Below are 22,762 nucleotides of genomic sequence, written 5' to 3' on the forward strand. Positions count from 1 at the left end.
AACCACACTTCATTTCCTAATTGATTCACAAATGGTCCTGCCCGACAGCCCAAACGAAGTATGTTCTGCAACACACAGGTCAGACTTTTCTCCCACTGACTTTCAGTTGGTGCACGCAAAGTCTCCAAGTCTTAACCCTCATCAACAAGGCCATGGAATCGCTTTGTTTCCAAACTAGAAGCCCGTCCTTTGCAGTACAAGGCTTGATCACGAAAGCAATCTTTCGGACTTGGATGGTAGCCCATTTCAATCACCTCTCACAAGGGCTCCTATTTAGGAAATCCTTGCTGGTTGCCTTCTCTCTCCTCCTCTCCGACACAAGTGGTTAAATAATGTGACAAAAATGACTGCCTGATCTTCAGTGCTTATGAGCTGGAGTGTTTAGCAGCCAGTTTCTGCATTTCGCTGGACAACAAAAGCCATTTACTAAGTTGTGGAGTCATTGGATCTAAATCAGGAACCAACTTTGTGCCCTTCTTCCTATACTATGAAAAATATCGACAATTATTAATTTTGCTACCTCTGTCCCAAGACATCTGGAAGCCAAACACAATTTAACAGCTTTCTAGGGATGTTTCTAAGACCAAATGTTGATACTTATTATTGAAAATAGAATTTAACAAAATTAAACTTGGATAGCAAGAAATATAAAAATCAAATGGACATGATGAGATTGAAAGAAGGACTACAAACATTCAGGGTCATCTATAAAATGTTGACTTAACCCAAGATTTCTGCATGCAAGCCAAAATGATGTAAAGCAGACCATCAAGAGCTCTTACAGCACACAGAACACGGCCCTCCATGTATTAATGGGAAGGGTCTACTCAAGGCCACTGTCACTATTTCTGCACAATACGCCCTGAGGGCAACCAAACAGTGAACATTTGCAACTATTCTTTTTTTAATGTAATTTGTCCAATATCTTTCAGGGCCAGTAAACTACTCATATCTTTTTAAATGGTGGTGATTGTTATGTTCAAAACAAACACAGGAGTCTGAAATGATTCTGTCAGGGCGTGCAGTAATACAAGGAAATATTGTTACAAAATAAATTCAAATATGGCGGGCAAAAAAGATTCATTAGAATACAAATGTTAAAATTCTTGAATTAAAAAAATGCTGACAATTACAGTTACCTTGGCACCAAAGTAACTGAAGGAACTGGGGAGTAGTCTCTTTTCACCCACTGATAAAAAAAAACAATGAGGAATCTGCTTTGCAGAGCTGGACATCAGTCTTTCTTTGCTCTCCTTTGAGGAGGAGGAAGTGCGTCAAAGAAAAGGCAGAACATAACAAGGGCACCAAGTATGGCAGGAGTGTAAGAGAAGTCTGCGGAGGTGAAGGTAGTGTGGATACCTGTGGAAGGATCAGGATGAAGGCCGGACCTAGGATGTGGCCAAGAGAGCTAACAGATGGATTTGAATAAGTAAATTGGTCATTTAGCACCAACACCAATAAGATTGGGCAAATTAACCTCAACCTTTAAACATGATGGCTGTTACAAAAAGCAGGATGTGTCGATAGGTATATAATTTCTTCAAACTAGCATCAGCCCTTTTTCTTCTTTGCCATCCATGCATTGGTATTGTTTGTGTTTTCATCAAATATACATCAAGCAATATGGCTATTTTGGCTCATACAATATAAGAAACAGCTCCCACGCAGCAGTCAGTAGAACATGTTTGAGATAGATATGGTTACATGTACAACTTACAAAATATAGTATCCTAACATTTCAAGGCTGACAAAGAAAAGAAGTAGCCAACTAATCAATTTGCCTCAATAACAACCACCAAAGATAAGGAAGCTGCTAGATGCCAAGACACCCATAACTCCTTTAAGTGCTTCAATATGCCAAGAATCGCAGCACCTGTGGCAAGTACTACGTATTTGCTTGGGAAAAAACATATATTGAAAATTGTCCTAGTTGGGCCCGCACAATTCATAAGGTTATCCATTCCTCCAGAAACGCTGAAGTTTATTAGTTTATGTGTAAATTACAGCATAAGGAAACCTTAGGATAACATTGGTTTAGTATTAACCCACAGCAACTTCTATGGGGGCTGGGGTGGGGGTACCTGGAGAGAACTTTATTTTGCTTCAAATTCTACTCGCCAGTTTAGTGTGGGTTCCGCCCACCCATCTGCATAAGCTACGACAAGGTGCCCGGGCCCATCACAGATGACCTGTTTGGGGGACACCTTTCACGCAGGATAAAAGTAGCCCTTAATTGGGATTTTATAGCAGGCATGAATGCTTGCTTAATCTGCAATCTCTAAGTGGATACTTTGACATCTATCATTTAACATTTTGTTTACCCATCGTACGTAAACATTACCCCTATCGAGAGTCTGGAAATCCGTCGCCAGTACCTCACGAAGATAGGGCACCTCCCTTGGGACCCCCACTAGGTTGTTAAAATCCTCTCGGCGCAGTCAATATTCACTGTCATCTGAGATATGAAAACTGGACTTTGTTCAAGCTCCGAATATTCGAAGGAGTATTTGTTTTTACTATAGTATGTTCCAACCTTCAATTATTTTGGGAGCGGGGTGGAAGGGAGGGCTCTGAAGATGAACGGCATCTGACGAGATATTGGAGTGCCTTGCAGCCAAACATTTTTAAGAGCAAGAAAATAATTAAATTTAAAAAACATTTTCGAATACATTAACATTTCTATACCTTCTCCTGAAAGGTTTTCAGCATGAAATACATTTAAAAAATGTCCGCAGCTTGAAACACACACCATCATCCCTGAATAAGGCCACGGGTTTCGCCACTTGCTACGGGCAAGCAAAAAAAATCAGCTGGCAAAACAGTCAATGGTCAACACAGGTATCAGTGAGGCGAGAACCTGGGAAAGGAAGCGTACGCTGAGCTGCTGTCCTTCCGCTGCACTCCTCAACGCGTGAGCATGTACGCAAACACAAACTACACACAATGAGTTTCTTCTGTTGGATAACAAATTAATTTCTTCTCTCGTACATGGGCGCTACTTCCTGGGGGGAGCGCCTTCAGTCTATTTTCTTAGCTGGAAGTTGAAGTACATCCACAAAGTACTTATAAGCCGGAGCAGCTGAATAGAAGAGCAAGATGATGAGCTTTCCATGCACCATGGTCATGAGAGTCTGGTGTCCTGACGCCCAGATCCGGTACCAGGGTCCGTAGAAGGGATCAGACACAGCCGGGCACAACATATTGTTCAAATTCACTTCTGTAACCTGGCAAAGGAGAAGAGCAAAAAGATTCAAACAAAAAATCATCCTATCCTTCTATGTTATTTATTTCATGTTTTAATTACGGACAGGCTACAAGTTCATGAAAGAAAAACATTTGGCTTCCATAGAGGCCTACTGACTACTGAGTCCATTATTTATCAATAACCTTATTTCCAGCTGACGTGGCCACTTGGAATGCACTGACCGAGGTAATGTTGGTCTCCCCCACCCACCCCCCATGCCGAGAGCGGTATCTTCTGTCAGGGTGTGACATGACACGGTGAAGTAGTGACACAACTGGAAACCATCAGAATCGCAATCAATTGTTCATAAGGCTACGTAGTATTGTAACCATACCAATGTGAATGTCGTGAATTCTTTTTTGGTTGTGTTCGAGTTTCAGGTACAGGAAAAACATTTGCATTTAACACTGATCGTAGTGTACAAAGGATATTAAGTATATATCAAGGACACCTGTTGTCTGCCTGTTTTGTATGAGACTAAACATGTTTAAATAAAGACTTAATTAGAGAAAAAAAAAACGAATTTACCTCCCGTAAGCAGCTAAGCGTCAGGCTAGCTGTGATCCACGATACCAGTGATGTATCGATAGGGGCGTCAAGCCCATCATTTTATTTATTTTTGACCCAGCGATATGCACTGGGCCCCTGGCATGCTCTGTGTAATTGCTCAGGAGTCTAGAGAACAGGGGAGTTTAAACATCAGGCACAAAATGGAACAGTACTAGCCTCCTATGAAATGATCAAAAGATAAAAAGGCCTGTGACAGTCGTCACTTCTCCTCGGGAGGGGAACCCATCCTACGGGGCCAGGGAGGTGAGGCCGCTATCCGATAGTCCTCCTGAGGGTGATACTCAGTGGGAGGAACACATGGGTGAGGGACCCCTCTGTGGTTGACGCGAGAACTGTCAAGGGATAGCACGGTATATATATCATCATGCTGCCAGACACGATTCACCCAACCATTCTCTGTCTCCTCTTGCTTCTACTAATTTCCTCATAGATAGCAACTATGTATATCAGGCAGATGATACTGCGATGAGGAAGAGTGAGGGAAGAGTGAATATGAATAACTCCAAAAGTACTGCCACAAGGAAGAGCAGGGTGATGAGCCCTGTGCGGAACAGATAGAAACATACCCGCTATTGAAAGATAGAAAGTCAATCCGCCATAAAGTCTTCTCGAGGTCGGTCCTCCTCCAGAGCAGCCTCACGCTGGGGAGCAGAGCAGCGCAGCGCGGAGAGGATGCCCTGCAGACCCGAATGCCAGAAGGAGAATGGCAGGGACCAAGAAAGCAGAGAAGAGCTATGACCTACCTCGTTGGGGAACCCGATGTCTGGTGGCAGAAAGACAGCCATCCGAGGGGTCGAGCCTAGACCCGACGTGCGGGGAGAAACCAGTGTGGTGGAGTCACCGAAAGCAGAAGGAAGACCGCGAGAGCCCAAGGGAAGCCACAGAAGCTATCTGGTGCTGCCAAGGACCAGAACCTTTGCGGACCAAGTGCAAAGGTATGCAGAGGGAGGACAAATTATATGTTCCTCGTCCCATTGGGACTAAAGAGAGAGACCAGTTGCGAACTTAGGGAAAGAGTCCACCCCAAAGAGAATCGAAGAGAGACCTGGCAGGATAGTGAACCAGGCCTAGTTAAGAGACATTACAAAGCTGAAAGAGGGGTCTGGGACCCGAACCTTGAGACGCCAAGAGAATTGTACATGCAAGATAACGCCTGGCAGGTTATTGAAAAAGGCTTAAGAAATGCACCCTTCAGAGCTGGGAAAGGGGTCTGGAACCCACACAAGTCACAAGAAGTCCAGGGGAAGAGATTCATTGGCACAAGTTATGAAAGGTCCAGAGGAAGCAAGATATATCCTTTGGCAGCAGGTTGACCAATAATAATGCTTGTGGAAGGGGGATGCCTTGCCAATCTTGTTTTGGAACTTTGATAAATCATCTGGGAAGGTTTGTAGAGAGAAAGACCTCCTCCCCATCTGCGGGTAACAACACGAAACAACCTAGCGATGGCTAGCGGAAGAAGGATATTCCCCCATCATTCATGAACTGCCTAAAACAGGAGTCATCCTGTTATAAGCAGGGCGTAGTTTAGTTATAGGTTTCTTTTGAAGCATAAGTCGACGGAAATAGGTTTGGGACATAGGACAGTCGACTATTTACTTTTGAGGGACATTCTGATGTTATCCTAAGTTTTGGTGGAGGCAGGTAAACCCCTCTTAGTTATAGGGAAAGATGTTTTCTTTGCTTTCTATTGAAAATAATTTTGTACCAACAAACACACCACTATTGTGTCCAACATGTTCTGCACCCTTACAGGTGGTAAGAAAGACCTGCTTTACCTAGCCTGCACCTGCTGGCAACTCTGGCCAGAAGAAAGGGCCCAGAAACAGAAAACCAAAAGATAAGTGAACACCAAGTAAAAGGGAGCAGAGGAGACTTGCAAGACAGCAGCAAGTCCTGCTCCAGTGAAGTACCTTTTTATTAACTTTCTGGGTGATTTTTTTGTGGGTGTCAAAAGCTGACTAGGGACTGCTTTTGTAGGAGATTCGAGAGATTAGTAAGGGGGAAGGGAAGTAGGGTAATGAATAAGGGAAGCAAGCATCCAAGCCTCATTTAACAGCACTGCCAGCAAGGGTCAACCATCAGACTGCAGTTTGGAGCCTTTTTTAGGGTGGACGTGCTATGCTACTCTGTGGAATGAAACTTTTGATGCATTGCGTTGGCTATTTCTGTCTTGATTAGATTAAACTTCACTACTCCTGAATGCTTTGTCACATGTTGGTGAGGATACCGACAGACATCTAGCAGATAAAATGCCAAACGTGGGTTTGATTATTATGTGCTTATACACAAGTGTTTCCAAAGCGCAGCAATGCATGGGAGGAGAAGACATAAGGAAGACAGGACAAACGATCTTACTAGGTGTGGTACATCCTGTTCTGTGCACCTGCACAATCTGAAAGTGTGCTTAGCAGGGGAGAGGGAGAGAGAAGGAGGCAGCAAAGAGGAAGGTCTTGAGGAGTTTCCGGAATTTCAGTAGATCCAGTTCAAGACAGAGAGGCAGGGAGGTTGTCCAGAGGGAGGCACCTGCATAGGATAAAGATCTCTCCTTGGTGAAGCGGCTCACCCGCAGAGAGTTGGAGGAAGACGAGCATAGGGCTCGGGAAGGAGAGTATTTAAGAAGAGAGCGTTGCAGATATAGTGGGCCTCAGTGCCAAAAAGCCTTGTGGACAATGCAAAGGGCCTTGAACTTAATCCTTGTAGCCACGGGGAGCCAGTGAAGGGACTTCAGCGCCAGAGAGATGCAGTCCCTGGGCTTGAGGCCAAGGATAAGTCACGTAGGTTCTGTTCTGGATGAGTTGAAGAGGACGGAGAGTAGAAGAAGGAAGGTTGAGAAAGAGGCTGTTGCAGTAGTCCAGCCTAGAGAGGACCAGGGTTCTGGAGATGGTGAACCTCTGGGGGAAAGTGAGAAAAGGCAGAATACCTCTGAGAAGGTGCAGTTGGTAGTGAGACTTTTTAGAGATGTCCACGATGTGAAATGAGTAGGAGAGAGTGGAGTCGAAGATGACCATTAGATTTTTTTGCCTCGTTGGTAGGTGTAGGTGCAGGGCCAAAGGAGGCAAGCCAGAGAGAAGAGGTAAGGCGGGAGCAGGGGTCCCGATGAGGACAATCTCTGTCTTACTGGCATTGAGGCAGAGGTTGTATGCAGCACACCACAACTGAATTGTGGACAGTCAGGTATGAGTGAGGAAGAGGATAGGCCGAGGGTAGCCTGAAAGAGAGCTAGGTGTCATCCGCGTAACACTGAAATAATCTAATTGATCAAATTAATATATTTGATATCTTGACAAGCCCAATACACTGGTCCCCGGTGAAACTCTAGCAGCTGCTGAGACAGGAGAATAGTATGAAAGCAAACGATTAGGCATGCAGCAGCAATGTTAATTCATGATTGCAAAATAGCAGAAATCAAAGTCCTTTCTCGAACCATCAAATCGCTACAAGTGAAAAATCTGTGATGTGTTGGCATATTCTGAGAAGCAGAAAAGTTAATCGCTTGGAGTCTTATGACTAGGCAGAATCTACACTCTCAATGACATGCATTTAAAAAAGGGAGCCCAAGCTCAATGTAGACATGGGTACGATTCTGTACTGCTAATTTGCCCATGGAAATCATGTTCCACCCTAGTATACTACGTGTAAAATTGGTGTCGTGGTTGTGTTCTATGAAGATCGCAAACAGGTGGGCCTTTGGCCATCCTTCATTCAAGTAGAGTGAAAAATATTGTCCATGCAGTTCCCAGAATAGGGTCATCCACAACAGACTTGGAGCCAAAAATTATACAGCTTGGCACAGTTCCCCACACATATAAAAGATTCCTCCCACCGCCGTCATGATTATAGGGAGAACAATTGGTCAATTTAGTGCAAAGTAACACCTGCATAGGATCTTGTATTGTGTTTCCTTGTGTTGGGTCCTATTGGTTGTGTAGTCCATTCCAAATCCTCTCCTATGCTCTCACATCAATTATGCTCCCTAGGGTCTGCACTCCATCCCGCCTTCTGCCCTCCCACCCCAAGATCAGTATTATGCAGATACCGGACATCAGTGCCCCCAGAATGAATAACTCAAAATAAATCGTTTTTCACAATACTCCATCCCTTCCCTCACCACCTTATGCAACACAGATGGCTGCAGTTGATAGCATTGCAATCTTTCTATTCTACAATCTTTCTGGCTCTCCCACTATATAGACTTGCTAGAAAGCTGTACAATATTTAAATCTGCCCTCCTCTCTCATTCAAAAAGTATCAGCTAGCTTTGCTCAGCCCTTCTTCCCGTCCTTTCTAAAACCCTCTATCATGGATGACTTGTGTAAAATTCCCATTCTGATGCAATGAGGTGAAGGGGAGGGGAAGTGGTTAGTCTAATTGTGATCTTCCACAATTCCATAGTTGCGCTTGTAATAAGGTTTCTATAGAGATACCCTGACTAAGTACTTTAACAGCCATTCCGGAGACCATATTTCCCCCCTAGGGCTAGTTCTAATGAAATGCAATCATTTTCAAAGGCCACTTGTATACTTTCTTCTGACACCCATAATTGGGCTGCTACTTAATGCGTGTGTAGATCCGGGCATGACAACCCACCCAGGTGCTGATACGTGTATAGAAACTCTTGCCATTTTACCTACTGTCACAGGTCGACTGAACATATGACTCCACGCCGCCAAGATCTGAAGATCAAGATGTTTATTGTACAGCAGAAAACTAAAGGAGTACGGTTGATTATGTTCTGTTGATTTTACGCAAAATGACATCAAAGTCTTCAAACGTCCCTGTAGGACTACGTACCACAATCCGGTATCCAGTTAAAGGATAGTTCCGGGACTTTTTTTTTATTGTCCCTACGGGTCGGCCATGTGTTTGTAAGCATAAATCGGTAGATCGTAGGAAACTTTCCTATGGACCTTACCCGACTTTTCGCCCATTATCGCACTCGAAATCAGCCTCCATTTTGTGATAATCCTATCATTCCGCCGCATCGACCTGGCTCACCTGCCTTTGCGGCACTAAATCAAATCCCCCGCCCCTGAAACAGACTTTATCAAAACATTCATATTCCCCGCCTCTATCCGTGACGTGACTGTGCTGCGTAGGCAAACGCGCCCAGGCGTCTTCTACGCGACTCCACACAGACCCCGGAAATCAACACAGATCAGCTCACAATACAGCGCACCACAATTCGGAATATGAAACTGTACTTTGAAATCAAACCGCAAGATTGTAAATGTGGTAAAGTACATTTATTTGACATCAAATGTTTAGAGAATATTCAGCGATTTGCATTTTTATTTGCTCATGTTCCAAAAAGTTCGTATTGAGGAACGCGATGGTCCTTTGCTGTACACAGGGTCTTAGAGCATCTCACAATACAGCACCACAATTCGGAATGTGAAACCGTGGTTTAAAAGCAAACGGCAAGATTGTACATTTGGCAAAGTACGTTTATTGGACATCAAATGTTTAGAGAATATTCAGCGATTTGCATTTTTGTTTGCTCTCGATCCAAATTAGTTCGTCTTGAGGGAAGCGATGTTCGTGTGCAGTACACAGGGTGTTGGTTTACGATAAAAATAAGCTCTTCTGTCGCACTGATAATCGCATGGCTGTTCCAACAACGAGGCACTAGGCCACCACAACGGTAGGTATGTTGCATCTAACCGTTAGTACCGCGTAAGGGCATACTTGTACTTGGCGATCGTCCCATAAAATGGTCAGGGTGGTAACGTTGTTCACGCGGAGAAGCAACTGGCGGCTGTAGAAGCCGTCCGCCGGTGTCTGGTACTCGTGACACAGACAGTAGTGAATGATGTACCTAAAAACATAAAAAATGAAATTAGTCTCACCATCAGATCCTTATTAAAATTATTCATTTCATAGCGAGGACAGCGCTACTGGGTGTACACAAGTGTTTAAAGGCGTGGCGAGGCATGGAGGGGGGGGAGTGGAGTACAAGGTAAGTAGCATAAAATAATAAATAAATAGGGCCAGCTGGTGGCAAGTGCAAGGTAAGTGCAGAACAAGTGCTGGGAAGGGGGGGCTGTAGGATACTGAGACAGTCCCCCAGTGCAGGGGTTGACAGGGAGGCAGTGCAGGTGGAGAGTGGAAGGGCCCAGGACCGAGGTCGCAGACAGTGGACCAGTTGTAGCAGGGGAGAGGGAGAGAGAAAGCAGAAGCAAAGAGGAAGGTTTTGAGGTGCTTCAGTAAAAGAAGATGGTTCTCCTCCAGATAGTGCGCGGTAGAAAACACTATGCCACATAGAACGAACAAGTACAACTGAACCCGTCTTTAAAGCCACTGTATAGTAATGAAATTGCGGTATAAACTCATCAAAAGTTACTTACATTATATTTGCATTTTCCATTGTGTCTCTGTGTAGGGCAGACCCGAAACACCACTCCTTCTTTGCCGACGTTACTTCTTCTAATGAACGTGGCTCATCGTTTCGTTTCTGAAATTTTATTCATTATCTTTTCTTAGTCTTTCAGGATGGTCCCGGCCTGTCAAGGTCAAATCACAATAGAACCTTATATTGGGTCGTGGGCCTTTCCGCCACCCGAGCAAAACATCAAAGCAGCTGACCTTCACTTTGAGCGAGCACACATTTCTAGTTAGCTCCAGTTAGTGTAAGGGCATCTTGTCTGCGTGCCTTTTTTTTTATTGTCCCTATGGGTCGGCCATGTGTTTGTAATACGGAAACATTCTATAATTTTTGTAAAAATGATTTATATTACTGTTTGGTTTAATTGCAATGGGCCTGCAACATGAGGAGACTCGAGAGAACAGACAATCGAATTACAATCATTTAAACCGTGATGTGTATTTCTCAATGAGCTCTGCTTTAGGTGGACATGGAACAGAGGCAATGTTGGGTGGCAATGCAGTTGTCCCCTGCATAGGTTCGTTCACCACTCCATGTATGTGCCTATCGAGGACATCTACGATAAGTCTCTCAATAAACTCATATTGCATATCCTCAAACACTGGTTTGATCACCCATTGTTTACTTCTTTTAGTGAAGGCCTTATTGTAGCGAAGCGTCCCTAAAGTTCCGGTCGTCCTACTTTGTTGACGGCCAACATTATGGTTATGTGCCAAGACCGCTAGAAGAGTCCGATTTTTCATGCCTTCCATGCCAAAATGCAATCTTTTGGGCCTGTACTTTAGGCACATATTGTGGAACACCTCCAAATCTCCTGTGTGGCAGAATTCCGTGAGTCCCCTCAAATCTCTTGTTATAGTTTTATCAAATACAATCTTTTCAATGGCCTTGTGAGTGGGTGATGAAGGAATCAACCACTTCTTCTTCCGTGCCTCCTCTGTGGACAAATGGCCATGTTCACATTTGTGGAAATGCTCATTTGTCGACCATCGATGTACGTTGCTACAGTGCAACATTACTGACCGCCATTTTTCCAGTAGAATTTCCAACGACCCTTCACATGTTTTTGAGCTCCACCAAAGATGGTTGCTGATTGACTTGGACCACTGTGAAATACCTTGCATATCTTTTTTTTTTCCTGCAGCCGACAATTTTTTATTGATTGTTTTTGCAAGATGCCATACGTCAAATTGGTGATTTATATTTTTGTACTCTTCTCTCATTGTCTTGGCAATTGAAACGTGTCTGTCCGTGGCTATCAGGTCGATCACCATTCCCCGCGATTGTAGTTCTTGCAATGATGCTACAAAGCCAACTTTCTCCATGGCCACTGAGGATGTACTTTGTGACACCTGCACGACCACCGAACTCACAATTTTCTTACTTTCCATGTCCTGAAAGTGGTAGGTGCAGTACTTGGCTGAAAATCCTGGACTGTCGCATTGTCCATCACCGGCTAGCCTGAAGCGTTTGCCCGCGAATGTACTTTCCATTGACATTTTTTCCATTCTCCAAGCTTCGCTGATGGCTGGAAATAGATAATCGGTTTGGTATTTGTAGAACTGACTTTTCGCAATGAAATGGATTCCCACAAACTGAAAGAAATACTGTAACTTTTTAAAACTTGAACCACTAAAAAGTGCGGCCGCTGCACAAAGTAGATTGCCTGCTGGCAGTTGCCCCAGCATGGGTTGTGCAGACCATGCGAACGGATGATATTGTGTACAGGTGGCATGTATTTTAAGGTTAGTGCCTCGAATTGCACGAGTCACATTAATCAATGGCTCCCCACATACTTCCCCACCAACCCAATGCCCACATTTCATCATCATAATAATATCCATCAAACAGCTATCGAATACAATGAATTTGGCCTCTTTCCTTATACTGTCACTCTGCATCCCAGCTGGTTCGGCCTGTAACGTTGAGGACATGTCACTCGCATGAAAGGTACAATCTCTGATATCGTCTTCCGCTATGCTGAGTGATATTGATGGTGTTTCATTGTCGTCCACTTCATTCTCTTCCATTGCAACATCTGTTCCTTGTCCGGAGATGGGAGAAAAAAACAATGTCTTCAACTTTCGCGTGCTCTTATTTTTTGCGGGTGTGGATTCTGTGAATTGATCTACGACTGCATCCAAACTACCAGGAGGACATTCACTATCAATGGCTGGTGGTGGTATAGCTCCGTTGTCAATCACTTCATATTCTTCCCATTGGCACGATGCATCTCCAGTCTCAAGTCCCTGCCAAAAGGTTTGACAAGCAACATCTCTCGTTCGCTTCACTGTCTGTGTAGATCTAGTTCTTACACCCACTCGCAACTAGAGGACAGATTAGAAAAGGGATGTTCAGTTTAAACACAACTTACAGTATTGAACTATTGACAGTGAAAGACAACATAATATAGTGAACAGGACACTAACCTTCTTTTGCTTTCTTTTCTTTGAAACTTTCTTTCCTCGAACTTCAACATCTGGACGCTGTTGCTCCGACTCGTGTGTGCATGTCTCCACTTCCTCTCGCGCTGCAACGACTATACTTTCATGATAAGCACATCCATCACTCACTGAGGCTCCATCGACTCGCTGAAACATAGAACTTTCATTAGTATGTATAATAATATTGAAAACACAAAATGTACTTGGGGACCAATACCCATACGTACATCTCAATAGCAAAACACGAATGAACGCATTGTGTAGAACATTCAAACGACAATAGTTCACGCATTGTTGATCTAGTTAGATTGAACTGTCAAGATCCATACCTCGGGCTCCGCATAGACTTCCATTGATGATATTATTGAAGATGACGCTTCAGCAACTCCCTGAAACACAGTAATTGCATTAGTATGGTTTTCTATTTTGTTAAAAAGAACATAAACTTTGTGCAGGCGTCAACAGCTCATCTAAATAGACCTGCACAATCTTTGATCAGTTGTCTAAAATAAATAATGGATATCTAAATATGATTCGATTTGCTCCATCGTTGGAAGTGTCACCACCCAGAGATCTGCATCAACTACTAGGGGTGATGTTCTTGTTGAAGAAGCTCCGTCAGCTCCCTGAAACATAGTACTTGCGTTAATAAAGAAGGAAGTATAGCGGATGTAATCACGTCATTTGATCTCGCTTGATCGATCTGTCAGTATCCATACCTCGAAATGCATAAGAACATCAAGGGACGCTGTAACTGCGGTGCACACTTCTGCAAGCTGTTGCGCCGACCCGTAACTGCACGCTCCCCCTTCTTCTTGGACTAATGCTCCATCGACTCCCTGAAACATAGGACTTTCATTAGTAATGAACACAATATTGAAAAAAGAAGACACATACGAGGGCGACGACAGAAGGACATATCAATGGCTAAAAACGAAAGAAACATTGTGTGTAACAATCACGCTACAAGAATGCAAGATCTGATGATCTCCATCGATGGAACTGTCCTGAAACGTACCTCGAGCATCTGAGTGACATCTACGGTTGTCGTCAATGCGTTGGACTCCTCAGCATCTCCCTGAAAGACAGTACTTGCATTATTTTGGATAACAATAATTATAACTGAAAACAAAGACTAGAGGACGAGTACTGTGGTGTACCATTAGGTAAAATAATTACACGATCAATTAAAACTATTGATTTACATGCCTAAAACAAGTCAGTGTCAGAATAGCTAAGTAAGATTACCCGATAGGCGCTTGAAGTGGCTGATGACTGCAATAACGACACGGATGGAGAATCTTCAGCCTTCATATTGAGTGGGTACATAAATGGGGAAATTATTGTTAGCTAATGCTACACACTACCGCAAGGCCGAGAGATAAATACGTAAACTTGACTCACCAGTGGAGGGATGTGGACGAATAGAGTGGGAATAGCGGTTGAGAGCAATTTTCGCCTCGCTCGCGGTGTTTTCGTCCTTATTAGCAATGATGTGGAGTACATGTCTGGGCTAAAGTGCCTGCTGCAGATGCGGTATCGATCACCCCTCTTGTCCGCAAAGACTTCTAGGACTCTACTTTCTAGCTCAGAGGCTGGATATCCGCAATATCGGACCCATTCTCTTATCTGATCTATTGTCTTAGGGAAAACATGCATTATAGTACCTTCAGATTTGTTATGGGTCTTCGAAGGGCAACCGCCAATGGAACAGGCAGGCATTATGGAAAGTTCTGAAAAGTAAAGATCAACAATTCTCTATGAATACCAATGTGTTAAAACATTAAATGACACATAAAAGGTTCAATGCAAGGTCCGTTTTGGTTCTTGGAACTATACATGTTATTCACATGCGGATAAGTATTTCAATAACTTTCAAAAAATAGAAAAAGTAATTTGACTAAACTCAGAACATGTGACTAGTTCCTTGCATGTACTGTCGTGAACGAAAAGAAAACATGGATGCAATTTGATGACTACTAGCAAATAGATATAAATTAAAAAATTGGACGCAAAATGATTATGGTACATGGACTTACCTTGACGAACAAACAGTTAGATGCAGGGATCAGAGTAGTTTCTTGTCGTAGAACAGGGAGCAGTTCACAGGTTGCAAACTGACGAGTTTGCTCAAAGTGGTCACGGAAGTTCACAGAGACGAAGAGCAGATAACCAGCACCTTCACGGGTTGACTAGCAAAGCGCAAAGAAGTTCTCATTAGAAATATGAAGTGGGTTATAAAGAATTCGAAACAGGGGTGTGTTTGTGAATGAATGACGTGTATATGTCGTGGCATTATGCGGTCTGCAGGGGGCCGTCCAGCGTGAGGGGGGATGCTTGGCAGGAGACACGGGGTCTGGAGGTAGACCTGGGAACAACAACCCATGCTCTATAGACCACTTTGAAGTGTACATGGTCTTTGGCACCTCTTGTCCTTTATCGCTCCCTGACAGCTCCACTTGCCAGCACAAGTACCCCGGTGCGAACTGCCTTTGATAGGGCGGGGGGGTGGATCGGGGCGGTGGTCGTGCAGACAAGACACAGGAAGACTCGTGAATGGAGACACACTTATGTGGATTGCAGGGGGCCGTCCAGCGTGAGGGGGGATGCTTGGCAGGAGACACGGGGTCTGGAGGTAGACATGGGAACAACAACCCATGCTCTACTTTGAAGTGTACATGGTCTTTGGCACCTCTTGGCCTTTATCGCTCCCTGACAGCTCCACTTGCCAGCACAAGTACCCCGGTGCGAACTGCCTTTGATAGGGCGGGGGGGTGGATCGGGGCGGTGGTCGTGCAGACAAGACACAGGAAGACTCGTGAATGGAGACACACTTATGTGGATTGCAGGGGGCCGTCCAGCGTGAGGGGGGATGCTTGGCAGGAGACACGGGGTCTGGAGGTAGACATGGGAACAACCCATGCTCTATAGACCACTTTGAAGTGTACATGGTCTTTGGCACCTCTTGGCCTTTATCGCTCCCTGACAGCTCCACTTGCCAGCACAAGTACCCCGGTGCGAACTGCCTTTGATAGGGCGGGGGGGTGGATCGGGGCGGTGGTCGTGCAGACAAGACACAGGAAGACTCGTGAATGGAGACACACTTATGTGGATTGCAGGGGGCCGTCCAGCGTGAGGGGGGATGCTTGGCAGGAGACACGGGGTCTGGAGGTAGACATGGGAACAACAACCCATGCTCTATAGACCACTTTGAAGTGTACATGGTCTTTGGCACCTCTTGGCCTTTATCGCTCCCTGACAGCTCCACTTGCTAGCACAAGTACCCCGGTGCGAACTGCCTTTGATAGGGCGGGGGGGTGGATCGGGGCGGTGGTCGTGCAGACAAGACCCGTTTGCCGCAGGGCCTCACCAAGGAGAGGCCATCTAACTGAATGTAAGAGGATGGCTGCAGGATCTACTACATGGAATGCAGGGGGGTGAGTTTATAAATACCTCACCCTCCCAGGAGAATATACACTAGATTCATTTAAAAAATCAAAACAACCATTGTTAAAATATATGTTGGGCTTTATTTTAGATTTTAATTAAACATAAATAATAAACATTACACATTGTAAAGTTGAGGTTGCAGCACATCGAGGGAAAATCCGCGGTATTGTCCACTGTCACTGGGGAAATGTTGTCTAATGGCAAGTACCGCACAGGCAGGTATTACTCTCCGAACGCGGTGTCCGAGCCTCCCGTGAAGCCACCAAGTGAAGCAACGATAGGCCACCAGCCTGTACCACCTGTGAAAAAAAAAGATGCAAACTGTATTAAACTGACCAAACTTTCTTATCAATGTCGATTCAGGTAACACATGTCATTTTTCTTAGAAAAAAATTATATCTAGAAAATGCACTATATGGAACAAATTTACATGCGTTCGAATGATATGTAAATGTAATTTTATATGTGGGAGACGACCATGAAATAGTGGTGGCATCACTGACATCACAAACAGAGTATACTTACTCGTTACTCGGATTACGCGGACGAACAGTGCCGCGAAGTTCGTGCATAAGCACCATCATCATCCTCAACACGGTCCGTGAGAGGCAGGCTTCCCTGAACTCTGGCAGCTCGGTGATGCATTGCGGACTTTGCTCGCCTTCCTGCAGACTTTGCTCGCTTTCCGAAATGTAGGCCAAGCACCCGGAATTTTCACGGCAGCAGCAGTTCTCCTCCTCAGTTGGCATTAGCTCGCACCGATTGCACGTGCACCAGGTGGAGACGCCGTCCATGCGACATGGTCCAGGCTCTTCATCCGTTGACTGGTCCTCCCAACTGCCGTCCGAATCCCCATCGTTTTCGCGTGCTTGACTTTCCAGTAGTTCTTCCTCGGTGTACTCGGGCTCGTACATATACGGCATTATTGTGGCCATTGTGCGGTAAAGATAGTAAAATAATTTACAGAGATGGTACAGGTGTTCACACGGGCTACAAGCGGCGAAGGTAGCTGACCAGAGCACTGAAACGAGTCACAGAATACTCAAAGTAACACAGAGAGAGGAATGGAATCGAAAATCTGCTGCTGTGTGTTGTGAAACGGTCTGTTTATACTTATTGGGGAAAGAGGCGTCCTGCCATTTCCATGGCAACACGTCAATAGCTGAGGCGCAGCGATTGTTGACACGAGACGTGCTTGAAATGGGCAGTACGCGTCTGCTGATGTCAGGCTCAGGGGCGGGGGATTTGATTTAGTGCCGCAAAGGCAGGTGAGCCAGGTCGATGCGGCGGAATGATAGGATTATCACAAAATGGAGGCTGATTTCGAGTGCGATAATGGGCGAAAAGTCGGGTAAGGTCCATAGGAAAGTTTCCTACGATCTACCGATTTATGCTTACAAACACATGGCCGACCCGTAGGGACAATAAAAAAAAAGTCCCGGAACTCTCCTTTAATATGTCGGAAATAAAATTTCGAAAAAAATACCGAAAAAATAAATAAATCGAATGTATTATCTTTTCATTTACATGTCTTTTGTTTCGCGAGTAAAATAAAGGCTTTTAAAAAAAAATAAAAACCAAAAAAAAAAAAAAGGAGGGTTTGGGGGGAACCCTCCCAACCCCCCCACTTAAAACAAAAAATAACAAAAAAATACATTTGACTTTTTTTTCGGTAATATTTTTTCGCCATTTTTGCATTCGAAATAATGATATTCGAAATATTAACTATAAACCCCTCAATCCTTCTCTCTCCACCTTTTGCTCAGCCTTCCCAGTTGGAAACAAAACGCTACTCACAGTCACTTTAGTTTGAAGTGCCCCACACTTCCTTCTTGACAGCGGATGTTGCTAGCAGGCTGGCCCACAGGTCTCATTTGCATAAAGTCGCTGGTGTACTGCGTGGGGTGCACATTGCAATTGGCTCTTCCGCCAGGTTACTAGAGACCCTTGCTGTTGTTGCTTGGTGGGCAAGCCTTTGTGATGCTCCGAGGCTACCTCAATGCAGGCTGCAATTCGGATTGGATTGTTACGGTTGGTGTGCGTTAACACTCCGTTACTGGCAAAATCTTCCTTTGCAGCCAGTCCACCACATTAGCCAGGTCTGTAAGGACCATATTCCCTGCTGACTCTCACATGCATGATTTTCTACTAGATTATAAACCACTTCCTGCCAGGGTGAAACATTCGCATTTTTCTCAGAAAGCTCTACCAGAGCATAGTTAGGAACTCGCGGTTTAAAGCAGAATATGACCAATAAAAGGAGATTCCTGTGCTGCTGAGGAAGCCCAACATAAAAGGTTGTGGAACCTGGGAAACGCCACATATATCTCCTCTAGAGACCCCTTTCTGAAGCCGGAAGCGGTATCTGGGCTCGGTGGGCTCCACAGTCCCATCCTCTACCTGAAGCCATGGGACTTTGTCATACTGCCTATATGACTCGTTCATAACATCTTCTGGGTTGTTTGCTATAGTGTCCTTCCATGCATTAATCAGTATAACAGTCTGTGTAGGATATTTCTTTTTAAAGATCGTTATCCTGACTACCCAAGAGAATACATTCCTCTCCAGATTGAGAGATCTGCCTGGGCTCGCAAATGCAAGGAAAGTTAGCGCCCTAAAGTGGGTGTTATGTTGATCCAGTATTTCAGAGAGGTGGAACCACAACAACACGGTGCTGCCACTCTGTTTCCCATGGCCCTATTTTGGAACAGTCAAGTTCAAAATCTTGATTGTTTTGCATTGATCTTGATGGCCAAAACGTCTAGGAACACTTCAGTTTCAATTAGGCATGCCAAGGAAACCAAGGAACACACGACATCCAAACAAAGGCAGACTGTGTGCATTGCTTTCCTTATAGTGATTACCTGTATATGGCAGTTATTTCGCATTCCAAGGTAAAAAGGATGACATTTGACACAGACGTGCGCCTTTCTGCAATGTCAAGCTATCACTTAGGTATCAATGTATACCTATTCTTAGGGGAATATTTATAATTCACAATCATCTGTTTAATGTACAACCCCCTAACCCCCGGTTCCTTTTTACTCACCATCTCCAATTCACCCCTCTGCATCCAACAGGCTCCTGCACAGTTTCTCCACTGCCTACAAATGTCCACACATGCCGAAACTCTCTTGCGCCTTATGCGGGGGGGGGGTCTTGCCCTACTTCCGGGGACTGGCGTGGCCTTACTGGCCTCCAGTGTGTAGGTTTTTGCTTTCTGAAATGGGATTGATCAGAGTTTAGTAGTCTGTGGCTTCCCTTCCTCTTTGTTGGCACCATCCTCTCACTATGCAGAGCCGCGGGCCAAGCCCTCAGTGGCTGGCTGCTATCTTGGAATCTCACTTCACACATGTACAGGAAGAGGCCGGCGCAGAAGAGCTATGCTATGCATCACCCACTTGCTGTCTGGATGCCGCAAGTAAATGAGAGTCCACAGTTAACATTTCTCTTCCCACTCTCGGTAGTCTCTGATCCCTGTGCCCCCTAAACCCAATCAGGATCCACTGCTTCTCTTTTCCCTGGCACTCTTACTAGTTCCACATGATCACACATCCTCCCTGGACCATCCTGAGGGACTAGAAAGCCAACAAATTTGGGGCATTGCACCACTTTTGAATTACTTTGCAAAGGAAGGTCAGCGTGCTCAAATGATAACTTTACATCAAGAGTGTGCCTTAACGGGATAGGGTTGGGGATGCTCTCTTTGTGGCCAGCCCCTGGAGCATTGTTGGGTAAGCCACAGGATCTTTTCCACACCACCCGAGAGCCAAGCATCACCAGGCAGGAGTCTCTCCACCATAGATAGCACATCATTCAGTCCAGGTCAGACAGGGGACTTCAATGACGTACTCCAACCTAAGCAAGACTCCCATTAGCCTGTTGAAGGGGAGGGTACAGATTCATCCGCACTATTAGGCAGTACAATGCAGATTCGGTCTGTACCTAGTTATGGTATGAATGTAATGTAGGCTCCAATTTGTTCAGGGCACTGGGTGAGCTGGCAACAACAACGGCAAAGGTTCTAGACTGTAGGTGCCCTCAAGTATTTGTTGAATACCACCTTTTAAGAAATGGGTTGATCTTATTGTTAATCACCAAAAGCATGGGGAGGGGCACCAGTTTATGGCATCTGTATAGGGATGACCAATTTAACAGACTTTTTAAGTGTCACAGATGGCCTTAAGAACGCACCAACTCCCAGGCACAGCAGTTGGGAGAGAGTGTAAAGAAGAAAATGGGAAAAGTGTGGGTGTAGTAGGAGCAAGGAGAATAGAATAGAGCAAGAAGTAAGTAGATAGATATGGAGAGGAATATCACCATGCGGAAATAAAGGTGAGGTTAAATGCCAGAATGTCTGAAAGGCACAGCGCCCTCAAGTCATTCCTGTGGGTACAGCAATCGGCAAGAAACCAGTAGATTGTTCCCTGAGAAAGCTTAGGTAGAAAAGGTGCATGCAAGAAAGATATTGGGAGATTGCCTAGGGCAGTCCCACCCTAACCCAGGTGCCCGCGATGCCAGAATGGTACTATAGATCAGTAACTCCTACTATCTAAAAAAAAAAAACTATCCATATTCTAGAAATGACCGAAAATGAGCGCTTTTTCTTTTTTTTTCTCCATTTTTCAGACACATGAAAACAACAATGCAAAGTAAAAAGGTCATACAGTGGCCTTTTCTACCCAAGCTTTCCCAGGGAGCAATCTACGGGTGCTTTGCCGATGGCTTTACCAACATGAATGACTTAAGGGCCGTGACCTTTCAGACACTCTGGTATTTAACCTCGCTGTTCTTTCTGTGCCCTGATATTCCTCTCCATGCGTCCATCTACAACTTGCTCCTCTTCCATTCTCCTTCCTCCTACTACACCCACTGCCTTCCCTCTCTTCCTTACACTCTCTCCACTCTCCCACTGATGGTCCTCTTTCCTCTCTCCCCTTCATCTTATTTATCACCACTACTCTCCACATCACTACCTTTCCTGGCCAGACTGCTACTGCCACTATTACTCTCCCCTTGCCACACGATTGCTACTACTCCCACCCTTCTCTTACAATCACTCTTTTCTTTCACTTCCTCACTCACTCCCTACTCTCTATTGCTACACACACATACATTTACTTCCAGTTCCACTTCCTCTCACCAACCAATACCTCACCTTGCCTGCTGCTTGTATGATCCTCCTCTACAGTCCTCTGCACTGTCCTTCCTCCTCTTGGTCCACCTCTGCCTCCTTTGACCGCACTCGAACAACCCACTGCATCCGGTCTCCCTTTATAGTGCCCTCCTTCATCCCATTGGTTATTCCCTAGCCACTGGTTCCGTGGGTCAATCCTTCCCTATTCTCCCATACTGGGAGGTAGTACAAAGATAAAAAAATACAAAAAGCGATCTAAACTCGGTCCATTTCTCGTGTGCGGGTATGCCGGCGCAATGTAATGGCAGCCCGAGGTGGTGAGTTATGGTGCTTAAGTCTCAGTTTGTGTGAGGGTCTTGCAGGCCTTTCAATTCACTCATTTTACTGGAGAGCCATTCCGTGACTCTCCTCCCAGGTAAGTACAATGTCCATAAAGCATTCTGTATACTGGCAGTGCTCCGTCAACTGCTTCTCTGGTTACGCAGCAGCGCCTCTTCATTATGTTGCTGGTGGCGGTTCCCTAGGTGGCAGAGTGGTTTCTCTTCCAAACATTGTCCTTTGTGGTGTACAGGCTTCTGGTCTCTCAGGGTCACTTCGGTACAGCTGGTTATTGTTCTTTCTCCGGAGGGGGATGCTGGGAAATGTCGGTTTTCTGACAAAATAGGGAAAGACCGGCCAACATCATGCAAAAAAGATACTGGTAGATTGTCAGTGGCATTGTATGCAAGTAAACCGCACTACAAGAAGGGATAGGAATTGGGGGCCTACCCACCTACCACCCTCCACCTGTGGAGTAGATCTGGCTTCCACCCTGGAAGGCCTCTCGCCTCAGGCTGAGAGGTGTCCCCATCCCCTCTTGACAACGTAATCTTACTGATCTTGTTACACACTTCCACCCTTTCTCCCAAGTCCTCCTTGTCCCCTGGATAGCTAGCTGCCTGCGTATACGGGAATGGTAATGCTGAGTGAATGTAAAGTCGGTCAGATAACACACCAAGCTGAGCGCTCGTTCTGAAATCTGTGCTCAGCCTGCTGATGCAGGTTCGAATTCCAGCAGGGCCAACTCAACCTTTCATCCTTTTGAGGTCGATAAATTGTGTACCACACAGTGGGATAATAATATCAACTGTAATTTCAGCACTTAGATACCTACAGGTTTGTACCGTTATATAAAAAATTAGATATACAAAATGAGATAAACTAGATTGATATGTTGCCCTCCCTGCCTCTCTTGTAGTGCCCTAAGGTAATGGACGAACAGCGGGAAACCTGTCCCCAAATGTTCTTCAGTGAGTTCTGCATGACCATCATTAGCATGGTTACTTGTCTATTCAGGACCTGGATGGTTATGGTGGCTGTTAAAACCTAAGGGTGTTTCACAAATCAATCTCCGGGGATCCCTTATTCAGGGGTCCTAGGTCAAACAACCTTTTTCTTTTGTCAAATGGAAAAAAAGACTGCTTTAGAAAGACTGCCCCTTGACCGCACGGAGCAGTCTTTCTAAATCAGACTGTCAAGCCCCTGTTGCACAC

General features: G+C 45.0%; 1 protein-coding gene across 1 annotated transcript in view; it reads right to left on the reverse strand.

The window, feature by feature from the left end:
* Positions 1 to 1,665: 1,665 nt before the first annotated feature.
* The window catches only part of TMEM164 (transmembrane protein 164), a 718,173-nt gene continuing 697,076 nt past the window's right edge, over positions 1,666 to 22,762 (reverse strand). Inside the window, exon 6 of the mRNA XM_069612615.1 lies at positions 1,666 to 3,224. Coding sequence (XP_069468716.1) covers positions 3,018 to 3,224 — 207 coding nt within the window. The 3' untranslated portion in view covers positions 1,666 to 3,017. The remainder of the gene's footprint in view (positions 3,225 to 22,762) is intronic.

This window comes from Ambystoma mexicanum, chromosome 5p (genome assembly GCF_040938575.1).
Source record: "Ambystoma mexicanum isolate Mex_15411 chromosome 5p, UKY_AmexF1_1, whole genome shotgun sequence".
NCBI lineage: Eukaryota > Metazoa > Chordata > Amphibia > Caudata > Ambystomatidae > Ambystoma > Ambystoma mexicanum.